Here is a 12156-nt window from a genome sequence, read left to right as displayed (position 1 = left end):
TGTCATTTGTATTTCCACCTTTATATACTCTGTTACATATGGCTGCAAGACTCATTTTTACCCTGTGTTCCTGTCACAATATGGTGCTTTCACTAACACTTGAAGTATTACTGATAAAATACCTGAAGCATAAAGGAAACCAAGTTCCACATCTAATCCTCAGACACAATACTAYTGAGATAATTTCTGAATTCAGTTTTCTTATCTTAATAAACATTTAGATCCGATTTGGTGACTCACACTTAAAGAGAAAACTTTACCAAAGAGGTAATGTATTCCTTTGGCTGTATAAAAGGAACAATTAATCTCTGTTACTGAAAGAATACTACCTGTAGATTTTCAAAATTATAAATTTCAAAATAACTGATTCACCTTTTAGAAGAAACGTAAGAAGCTCCACTAAGCAACTTCCATGTGCCTTCCTAACACTTCTGAAGCTAAAAGGCTGGTTTCAGGTGAAACAGTGGAGAGGACATATGGGAAGCTATACATGTCATCATGGGCAACAACTCTCAACTTTGATTAGAGCACAATGAAGCAAAATAAGTGGAGCAAACTTGCCCAGAACCTAACAGGATCAGCAAARACTAGGCTGCAATGAGTTCAAAGTGCACTACACTGGACATCTAAGAAGCTTCACTCCTTGAAACCCAACAATAGATGCTGAAATGTTTTAACTTTACYTTTTATTTACTTATATTTATTCTAGTAGAATTTCTAATTACCATTGTGTAAACAACGATATGAATATTTTAGATCATCTCAACTGATGACTGAAAAACACATTATACAAAAGGGAGATGATTTGATGGATCCCTGATAGAAACAATATAAAATACATAGAAGCAACACCCCCATCAATGCCTACAGGGAGCCTACAGAGCACTTAGCACTTTTATCCCTTAGCATCCCCAAATTCTCCACTGAAGGGAACATATGCACTGATAATTAATCTACCCTTATGTTTTTAAGGTAGATTCATTTGCACTATGGCGAGAAAAGCTTGCAAGGCCAAGGTCCCTGTCAAACAGCATAAAGCAATACATTAAGAAGATGCTAAACAGTACATAAAAGGAAATAAAATTAAGATATTAGTAACAATGCACAATGCCCAGCAAATCCCTCCCCCCAAGATGCCACAATGTAGATTGCMGCGGTACCTGCAAGGCATAAACCCAAGGGACAGCACCCTAATTTACCAACAGATTTCACATGCAACCTGTGCGAGGTCTTACTTTTGACTGGGAAGGTTGCTGGCTGCGTTGGGCTCGGCTATCATTTCCGCTACATTATTTCAGCAGCACAAACAAGCTGACACGACCTTCTCAGGAAACTTCACCAAAATCGGGCGCGTTGAAAACTTATCAACCCTTCGGCTTTTGCGGGCAGAACAGCGGCCGAAAACTGTCAAGAAACGCACACAAAGAGACTTAATCCCAGGCAAAGCGAGGTAGAAACACCTCACCCCCCGGACGCAGAACAGGATGAAACATAAAGAAATGAAACCTACCGACAGTGCCGCTATCCGTCACGGGCGCTGGCCGGCGCGGCGGGCCCGGGCTCGGCTCTGTGGTGGCGTCAATCACGGCCGCGGCTGGGCCCGTCAGGGGCGGGCAGCGCTGTCACATGAGCGGGCGGGGGCGCTTCCGCAGCGCCCGGAAAGACGCGGCCGGGGAAGGTCCCGCCCCGCCGCCCCGGGCCCGGCGGTGCCGATGAGGGCCGGCCGCCTGTCGTGGTCGCTGCTGCTTCGCTGGCGGCGGGCGGCGGCGGCTGTGGGCGCGCCTCGGAGCTGCCCGCTGCCCGCCCGCCCGCTCAGCGCCGCCGCTCCGCTCCGGGCCCCCCTGCGCCCGCCGGGCACGGGCGGCGGAGAGCCGTGGAGCCGGGCGGCGGGCTCCGGCGGGGATGGAGAAGAAGAAGAGAAGGAGGATGAGGCGGAGCTGGAGGAGCTGCTGGGCCCGTCTCCGCTGGCCCCGGGGCCCGGCGCGCAGCGCGTTGCCATCGTGCACCCCGCGGTCAAGTGGGGCCCGAAGAAGTCGCCGCTCACCACGGGTGCGGGGCTGCGGGGGACGGGCGGCTCCAGAGCRCTAGGAATGAWTACATCCASGGGATTTGGGATGGACTGCCYTGGGAGGTGATGGAGTCACCGTCCCTGCACGTGTTAAGGCAAAGGCTGACGGTAGCACTCAGTGCCRTGGCTGTTATCATAGGCTGGACTCGAGCATCTCAGAGGTCYTTTCCAACCTGATKGATTCTGTGCCTAGTGGCGGTAGGGTGAGGTGGACCCCATATTATTACAGCAGTGAAACGCGCGAGGTCCTTTTGCGAAGTACAAGCTTGGGTAAAAGGTCTAGGTTGTTCTTTCCTTTTTTTGACAGCGTTTTAGCAGTCTGTCTTGTGCTGGGGACCTCAGAGCTGGATGCAGCACTGCAGGTGGGGTTTCAGCAGAGCAGAGCAGGCAGGCAGAATCCTCTCCATTACCCTGCTGACCATGTTGCTTTTGATGCATCCCAGGACACAGTTGGATTTCTGAGCTGTAGCCATGCAGTGCTGGGTCATGTCCAGCCTCTCATCCACCAACACCCCCACGTCCTTCTCAGCAGGGCTGCTTTSCATCTGTCCATCCCCCAGCCTSTTACAATATACTGGGAGGTTGCCCTAATCCAAATGCAGGACCTTGCACTCATCCTTGTTGAACCTCGTGGGCCCATTTCTTAAGGCTGTCCAAGTCCTTCTGGATGGCAAGAGACAGTTAATGTATGATGCTTATTCTTCTATTCCAATTTACTATATGATGAACCTAAATCTTGTTTAGTTTTAATAGTGCTGCTAATTATAACAAATTGTCACATTGCAGAATAAAGTTTGTATCCTTTTCAGATTCAATGTAAGCACTTCATTTTCTACTGAAAAATAAGTGAAAYGTGGTGTCACCTTCCTGTCTGACCATACAGAAGAATAGCAGTGGTCCCTTTCCATTCGTTTAGGCCCTCCAGACTAAGCCTGAAGTCCAAATAACTTAGAATGATTGTTGAAATGCCACTGATACCACAGGAAATYTGTGTATTTCACAAGAAATATTAACAATATGAGGAGAAAGTGCATCAATATTATCTTTAAAAATACATTTTGTACTAATGTAAGCTATTACCTATATAATTATGTCTTGCTATCTAGAGAAGATTGGCAAATTTGTTCTGAAGAGGAAAAGTTTGACAAATCAGTGCTACATCTGCTGAGCTTATATCCCTGTGTAGTCTTCATGATTTCACAAAGTCCTTACAAATCATTGCTTTGCAACGTAAATGTTAAAAACTCAAAAGTAGCTGGTGAACCAGAATACAGGATTGGAATCTGCTGGTTTTAGCAAGTCACAAACCAGTTTGGGTCCCTTATGAATAAGTGGCTGTGAAGTCGCAGGATATGCCATTTTAGKAATTCCTCAAATATTGCTGCAAAACACCAAAGTATTCATTGTGTGGCTTTGCGCTCATCTGAAATAACAGATTTTCCAGCTAGTTATTCATTTCACTTGTAGAGGAAAAAGGCTTGGTGATTTCTTTCCTGACAATACAATTAAAAATCTTCTACATCAACAACCACAGAAATCTTTTATACTGGCAGACAGATGCTTTGTGTTATCAAATTGCATCTAACTGTTTGATTATTCTGATTAGAGGTAAGACACTTTGTTTCTTGTGCTGTGATAAAAAGAAATACCCTAGTAGAATGTCAGTGTAGCTTAGTCCTTCTATGTTCATGCATATACTGTAGTTATTGGAGATCTGAGCAAAATTGTGATGGCACATTTTAATCTTTATTTCTTTTTTCTATTACTGTTGTGTTCCTGAAGCTGAATTACAGATTGCCGAAGCTGTTGCTCTTGTAGATACTCTTCAGAACTGGACAGTTTTGGATAAAATAATTATTCCTACAAAAAACCCCGACAAGAAGTTTGTTTTTGGCAAAGGAAACTTTCAGGTTTTGACAGGTAAGGACAGATCTTTCAGCAATGCCTCACTCTTTAAGTGGAAGACTTGCAGCCAAACCACTTAAGGCTAAGTGTGAACGCTGAAGGGAGGGAGAATTTTGTTTATCCCTTATGCAGGTTTGCTGACAGACTTTAAAGAACTTTTAAGGTTACAAAAGCAACACAGAATAGACATAATCCCTGCTCACTGAAAAGGTGTGAGGCAACTTAGTCTGTAAGTTTATGTGATTGACACAAGTAAAGCTGATGYTTCTTCTTGGCACAGACTAAATTAGCAATTACAACTGCTTTATGAACAAAGAATATGGTGCCATTTGATGTTTTATGAGCATTCTGCTCAGTGCAGAATGGTTTGTAGTCTGGGCATTTTAAAAAGAGAATTGACATTTTACACTGTGTTTTGCAATCATTATCCATCTTTTAGAAAAGATTAAAAAAATGCCCCAACTGACAGCTGTCTTCTTGAATGTGGAAAGAATATCTTCACTAACAAAGGTAATTAAACATAAAATCATATTCTTTGCATCACTATTGTTTGGAAGCTATTGATGTTATGAGAAGTGGTCAGTTAAGACTCTGAATTTGCAGATGGTATCATATGAAGGCACCCGGACTGAGTTTTGTTGGAAGGAATCTTAATTCCTATTGCATTTGTCCAGTTATGTGTATATTTCTAGCTCTTGTGCATTAAATGTTCCAGCAGCTTAGTGTAATTTATTACAGACTCTGCTCCTACGTTTGCCATTCGCCCCTTTTTAAATGTTGGAATAGTAAGTAAAGGTGCTTTTTACAAAATGGTGCTGTAAACACAGCTTTTGTTGTGAAAAATGTCAATGTTTTTCTACATTAGCTATGTGCTCCAGTGTGTGTACTTATGTTAGCATATTTATTTCCCTATTCTGTGGACACTGAATTGTGTTTTGAATATGAGGTGTAAATTCATGGGGTGCAGCATACTTCAGTATTTTAACACTGGCAGTAAAACAACTGGTACATGAACTACAGATACTCTTAGACAAACTGAAATAAATACTTTTTTTTTGGTTTTTGTATGTACAGTATCATGTGGGGTGTAAAGTGTATGCAAACTCTGCAAGCAAACATTAATGCTTTGCTAGTAGTTTTTAATGCTTTCCCTGATTATAAAATGAAGAGATGACAAATACCTCTAATAGATGGCTATCTCCAGTGTTTCCATTTGCTGGTTTCAACAGAAATTGAAAATGTTTCATTTCAATTTCCTAGTTTTTAGGAAACTCCTTTATTTTATAGTATGAGGTCTTTTAGTGCTAGATTTGCTGAATTTTTTTTTCTTTTCACAAATTAGGATCTTAAGAACAATTAAACAAGGCTGATTCAAGAAAGTGTTTGAGAACATATATACAACAAGCATTGTGGATTTTAGAGATGGCATAGGGGAACTACTGCATACTTTAAGTGTCTTTTGATGAAATAGAGCAAGRGTGGGGGGTTTGGGTTGTTTGGGGTCTTATTAAGTATTTCATTGAAAGCTTGCTATTAAATCATTTTCCTGCGTTCCTCTCTTGTTTGTTTGTGTACTTCTTCTTTTCCTATGTTATCCCTATCCATTTCCATTCCAGAATTTCATAACTATTTTTTACAAGAATTTAACCACTGACATTCTTGATTCTGAGATACGCTGTAAGACAAGAATCCATAAAGGGCACTGGAAGGATTCTTGCTAGATTTTATGGGTCTAGACATAAAGGTGTACTTTTTAAACTCTCTTTAACACTTTTCTTCGTAGTCAATCAAATTTTGACTTTGCATGCTCATAATGATTGCCCATCCATTGAAATGGAATTCTGGGATCCTCTGAGTTCAAGTGTCCATGAACTTACTAACCATACTTGCTGTGTMGGAATTGATCTAGTGATGCTCTGGGGGACCAATCAGACATCATGGTTATTTTGTCTTACATGGCTAAAGAAAGAACTAGAAGATGCCTGGGGCGTGAAAGTCCTTGACAGATACACTGTGGTACTTCACATTTTTCGTTGTAATGCCCGGACAAAAGAAGCAAAACTGCAGGTAGCATTGGCTGAAATTCCACTTCTCAGGTACTTTGAGCTGTGCAAATCACATATTCATATCTACATGTTTTATGACTCCTTCTTTACAGTAACAAAAACCAGCAATACTCACTGTAAGGAGAAGATACATAGAGTGCTCAGTGATTGATTAGAGCGTAGAAATATTTGCTATAATGTCATTGCTTTAAGCTTCCGCCCTGCTGACAGGCAAACCCAGAATGTGTTCAATAATCTTACAAAATGTATTACTCATGAAAAGGTCCCAGTTCTTTCTAAGACAGAAGATGGATTGCAAGAATATGTAGGAATTGGATATGTGTATGCCATATATAAAATGGCTGGGTTTAAACAGGAAAGCTATAAACAAGGAAGGTTAATTTAAATTTTCCATGTTTCTGCATTATGTGGCATAGAAACATGTGTATGGCAGTTGGTGTGAATTGTTTGGATATGTCAGTGCTACCTCTGGCTTTCTGATATTTGAGAMTAGCAATTAGAATTTACCAAGAGARTTGTATGSTTTTTCAARCTACAGTTGAGCCAGGAAAATYTGGATTTTTTTCTCCAGGCTTCTTGCCATGAGCAGTTKTTATTTACAAACTCAGTCATTTAGTGGCTCTATTTGTACTATCAGAATATCACTACTGCTTCATAATTTTTAGGCATTTTAGTATAAACAGATTAAAAAAAGATTGCTTCTAATTAACTGTCACTCTGCTGCCAGGTCAAATCTGAAAAATGAGGTGTCTCAGCGAGATCAGCAGAGAGGTGGTTCAAGATAYATCATGGGCTCAGGTAAAGTCTAAATATTCTCATGAATTAGAGGATTATTTCTCCATAGCCTTTAAACAAATTTAGTTGCATTTTATTTTATTTGGAGGAGGACAGGAGAAAAAATGGTGTTCTGCATCTAATTAAACAAATGTASAAAAATATACTGGAAAGGAAGTTAAATAATAAAGTTTTGGTCTGTACTGGCTCAGTGAGTGGCCAAGGGCAGACTAWTTGCTGCCACAGGGATTTTTCAGAAATGTACATGGATATTTTAGAGTTAGCATATGTTTTATAATAACTTATTTGCTCTCTTAGGCAAGAATATGTAGCTTTAGTTGCTTTTTWAAAAAAATTTCACAAGCCCTAGTGCTAACTCACTTGATTTCCAAATACATCACTTGCTTTACMGTTTCTCTTGTAAACTATTCTTTCTGCTAATCACTCACTTTTATTTTTCAGGTGAAACTTTCCTAGAAACACAGAATCGTGTCTTGAAAGAAAGAGAACTTAAAATTAGGAATGCCCTTCAGAAACTAAGGAGAAAAAGGGGTTTACTTAGAACTCAGCGCAGAAAATGCGAGTTCCCGATGGTCTCAGTAATGGGCTATACCAATTGTGGTAAGSAAAACCTCCTGAAATCGTAACACAAATGAGCTTATACAGTCTAATTTTTAATTAGAAACTCTAGCCAGAATCTCATTTGTGTGTGAATAGGCTTCGTATTTTAATTAGTTTTTTTAATTGTGTAATGAATATTTGTCAGTTAGGATATAGTTATGAAAGCAAATTAGGCTGCTTGTATTTTTTCAGTCTTGAAGACATGTATTAGAGAAATGATTAGCACCTATTGTGTCATAAAGATTTTATACAGTGCACAAGACTGCACTGTTAATGTCCCTTTATGTGAATCACTACTGCTTGATCAGAATGGCTACAGGAAAGTACATGGTTGTTTAGATCACCATGAAGACTTGAGGCATAGGAAGACAATTTAGAATTGGCTATTCATCTGAGAAACCTGCTTAAGGAGCACTGTAGCATCTCATGGATTATGTGTAGCATAGTGAGATATGTTCCTAGGAGAAWCTAAATAAAGCTAAAGGGTTTTTTCTGCTTTGGTTTGGTTTGGTTTTTTTAGCTTACACAAGGCATAAATAGACTTTGGACAAGACAGTTTTTTCAGTCTGCATCACTGTAAGACAATTCCATTTTCTTATTCAACTTCTTTAAGAAAACAAACTTAGCTTGCACTAATTTTGTCATCACTTTTATACTCGAAGTTTTGGATTATACTGTATGTTTTTCTTAAATGTCATACTTCCATATTTTTAAAACTGAAGATTCAGCTCTCTTTCTATATATATAACAGTTTTGTATACACATAATTGAAATACTTTAATTAGTCTGAACACTTTAACTATGTGAAATATTTATTGAGTCAAATAAATGTTTCTATTATTATATTCATGAGGAAATGACCAATAAAGGCCTCAGCCTAATATGGTATATATTAATAGTGCTTCTATTTATTTTTTTTTAATTTAGCAAGTAAATTGTTTTATTTGACAACAGAAGTGCTGAGGAGTGTGTAAGTGCATGCTTCCTAATGCTGTCATTGCAGTGCTCTTCAGAGAGTCTTACAGGTGAGAGACGTGGGTAGGTCACTTTGCAGGTCAGATCAGTCTCTGATCATCTTGTGATTTCATAGCACAGCTGTAGATATCAGTATGTGATTACATATGTGACCTTAAACCCAATTCCAAGTCATTAAATGTAAGACTGCATTTGGATTTCCTAACAGTATGTTGATAACTGATCACAAGCTACAATGAAAAGACTAAATTGGATGTGAAAATATGTATTGCATCACATATTTCACCTGAGCCTTGCAAGTTAAATTTTACTTGGAGCAAGGCATTAAAATCTTGTCTTTTTTTATTGAATTAGGAAAAACTACTTTGATCAAAGCCTTGACTGGGGAAGCTGGACTTCAACCCAGAGATCAGCTGTTTGCCACTCTGGATATTACAGCCCATGGTGGCTATCTGCCCTCGCATATGGCAGTTATTTATGTTGACACCATTGGGTTTCTGACTGATCTTCCACATAATCTGGTTGAATCCTTTTCAGCTACACTAGAAGAAGTGGCTTATTCAGTAAGTAGTCAACTACAAAAATTGAAAAGTCAAATTAATTTCCTTTGAGATAATCCTCACSCCTTCAGAATAAGGGAAGTTAATTGACATGCTGTTCTTAGCAAAGTATCTGCCAGACTATAGTAATGTCCTAAGATAGCAATGTAARTATRTTAAAACAAACAAATTTTCTGATCYTTTAATTATGCAGAACATACAGAWATGAAGAGATTTCAGAAAGGGCTTGTTTGGACTATATGTGGCCTTCTCCATGATACTTAAACCAGATAAATCAGGTTTTTCTGATTAAATATCTGAACAGTGGACCTAAGTGAGTCAGGATAGCTTTCCCRGGAGTTAAAAATTAAATAAAGCCTCTGAAATGATCTGGTTTTAACTTAAGGTTTCCTGTAGGACTACAAGTGGGTGATTGTGATGTAATGCAGGAACATGTAATAAATATAAATGTACTTTTCCAATTATTTTCTCATTAAAGTTATTTTCCTGTGTTATAGCAAAGTGTAAAGCTTTGTACATACACACAGACATTTAAACAAAAAGCCTGTATCTTGAAAGCTAATGAAATTCRGTGGTAGATGCCAGAATGCTGCTGAAGATTAGACTTCACCACATAATAGCTGGGCTTTCAAAAGCTGGCTGAAACAATCCTGTTTGTCACTTATTCCAAAGTGTTAAATAAAAGGCAAGAAATTTACTTCTAATTAATTTTCAAAAGTTTAAAGCRATGTCTTGAGCTAAGATGATGAAACAGCCTGAATGCAAATGTTGAGTTTGGTTGCTTGGTTTTTATCATGGCAAACATGTATATACTTGAGACTGGTAACTGTTGTATAAAGCTTTTTAAGTGAAGCACCAGTAATAGTATGCTGGGAGCTAAGCATAAGGATAATCTTCTATATTTTGAATGTAAAAATAGAATTACAAGTTACATGGGGGCTTTTCCCTATGTTTTTGAAACAGTTTTGCAGCCATTACTCTTCTAAAAGCTTTTTAGAGATCACTGTTTTTAATCTCCAGTGTTTTTGAAGCCTCGTTACAAAGCTTTGCCTTTGAAAAAAAAAGACTGTTTTGAAATCTAATTCTGCAACTAGCTTGGTTGACAACATTTGCTTCAGGTTTGTTGGAGGCAATTTGTACCCACTGGAGGTGGAAGACTAAGCTGCAACAGATTTGCTTCCGTCATGGTYTAAAAAACAGAGTTGATTTAATAYTATTTTTATAGTYAATTTTACAGTGCTAATCTGCCAAYGTATTGTCAAATGGATAGGAAAGTATTTTACATGAATTAGCAATACAAAAATGGTATAAAATCTCTACAACTGTTGTATATTGATCCTTGCTAGGATCTGATAGTTCACGTGAGGGATATTACTCATCCAGAAACAAACCTCCAGAAAGCAACTGTTCTGTCAGTTCTGAGGAATCTTAATCTTCCCAGCCATTTACTGGACTCAATGGTAGAAGTTCATAACAAAGTGGATTTGATAGAAAGGTAAGCAAGAGATGCTAAGTGTACTTAAACATTTCTTATGTCCTGGAAGCTTTTCAATTCTTAGTCTAGAAAAGAGATCTTACACTTCAGAATATACATAATAGTTTTTCTCAATCTTTTACATAWCTAACTATGGTCTGAAAAAGAATTAATTATCTTTTAATTACAAAAGAAATCACTTGAGCCATACAAGAAGTGGCCTCTGTAGAACATGCCAGTATAAAGTAACTTAGTTAAACTGTTCGTGCTTGGAATATTTTCACAACCTAATCTTCATGAAAAAATGTGCTAGCAATTAATTTTCTTTCAGGTATSAACCCACTGAAGAAAATGCTTTAGCTATTTCTGCTCTGCATGGGCATGGTTTAGAAGAACTGAAACAAGAAATAGAGAAAAAAATACTGACAGCTACTGGGAAGAAGATTTTRACAGTTGACATCAACTTAGAGGGACCTCAGCTAAGGTAAATAATTTTGAATTGTATGAAGGACTTGGAAAAATATGAAACAATCATGCATGTTTTAAACTTTTCAAATCATATCRTACTGATTTTAATCCACGTTAAGAATAAGACAGATGATTATCAAAGTTTTCTGACCTATTGACAAAAMATAGCCCCATAAGATACACTGGAGAAGTGAAGTGAAGGACTTCATCTTTTCAAGTGTTATGTAGATAGAAACCTTTTGACCTAAACCAAAGATCACATTTTGTGCAGTGTGTCATACCTTTAAGATGCTAATATGCTTTTACATTTACAGTTGGCTCCATAAAGAAGCAACAGTTCAGGAAGTAGAAGTCGAGCCTGAAGATGGCACAGCCAGGGTGAAGGTGATCATCAGCAGTTCTGCTTTTGGCAGATACAAAAACCTCTTTCCYAACAGTAAGATTTGCATGTCATGAAAATACATCCTGTTCTAGGAAAAGAAACTCATCTCCTCAAGAGGATGTGAAATGAAGTGAAYGACCTGTTAGTCTCACAGCTGAATAGTTTATTTTTCTTCTCCAGTTGATGTTTTTGGCACATTTTAGARATGGACGCTCTTTCAGAAAACTTCTGTGTGGAAACAATAAGAGCTTTGAGCTTAATTTTGTCAGCAAATACCAGGACAGCACTAAATTTTTTACATTAAACCTGTTGTTGGCTATAAGCTGTGAACCTTAAACATATAGAATGTCATCTGACTTAACCTTCAGAAAAGTACCAAGTTTCTTACAYCAAATAGATAAAGCTTTTTACCGCCTTTTTCAAAATAAAATAATATTTATTACACTTATTTCAGGTGTTCTTTGGAAAATGGAAGTTAGTGAACAAAATGTTGTTGGTTGTATATAAATAATGAAGACAAATATGTATTCAAGCAGAACACACGACTGTAAGTAAAATAACTACCATGTCTTACTGCAGTGAAGAAAAATAATCATAATTAAGGCATTAAATAAAGTTGGCTGTGAACATCTTTTACCCATACGGTTTTCTTACCTAGTAATAGTAATTGCATAGTAATTTATCCACAATATCTATTGTGTGTCAGTTCTTGGAGAAAACTTTTAAAGTACAGCAAAACTTTTCATGGAGGAAAACAAAAGAGAAAAAAACCCACAACCATGATGGATCCATTACTGGAGTTATGAATTACTACTGGGAACCAATAAAACAGTATCACAGAAAGGAGAAGCCAAACTATTTCA

General features: G+C 38.2%; 2 protein-coding genes across 3 annotated transcripts in view; one reads left to right on the top strand and one right to left on the bottom strand.

Moving 5' to 3' along the window:
* LOC130574735 (cohesin subunit SA-2-like) overlaps nt 1-1629 on the bottom strand; it is a 58308-nt gene extending 56679 nt beyond the window's left edge. For both annotated transcript variants that reach the window (XM_057368117.1, XM_057368122.1), the window contains exons 1-2: nt 1511-1629; nt 1236-1404 (exon numbers count right to left, since the gene is read on the bottom strand). In XM_057368117.1, the coding sequence (XP_057224100.1) occupies nt 1236-1279 (44 nt within the window). In that variant the 5' untranslated portion in view covers nt 1280-1404; nt 1511-1629. The remainder of the gene's footprint in view (nt 1-1235; nt 1405-1510) is intronic.
* A 68-nt stretch (nt 1630-1697) lies between these two features.
* GTPBP6 (GTP binding protein 6 (putative)) lies at nt 1698-12136 on the top strand. The gene is made up of 10 exons (XM_057368123.1): nt 1698-2049; nt 3851-3988; nt 4413-4483; nt 5939-6069; nt 6767-6837; nt 7276-7434; nt 8764-8972; nt 10316-10464; nt 10775-10927; nt 11226-12136. The coding sequence occupies exons 1-10, from the start codon at nt 1713-1715 to the stop codon at nt 11365-11367; spliced, it is 1560 nt and encodes a 519-aa protein (XP_057224106.1). The 5' UTR covers nt 1698-1712; the 3' UTR covers nt 11368-12136.
* The last annotated feature ends 20 nt before the right edge of the window (nt 12137-12156 follow it).

The sequence above is a fragment of the Malurus melanocephalus genome, unplaced genomic scaffold (genome assembly GCF_030028575.1).
Source record: "Malurus melanocephalus ecotype Western Australia unplaced genomic scaffold, MMel_1.1 scaffold_88, whole genome shotgun sequence".
NCBI lineage: Eukaryota > Metazoa > Chordata > Aves > Passeriformes > Maluridae > Malurus > Malurus melanocephalus.
The sequence above is the reverse complement of the archived record's forward strand: the minus strand, read 5'-3'. Positions and strand labels throughout refer to the sequence as shown.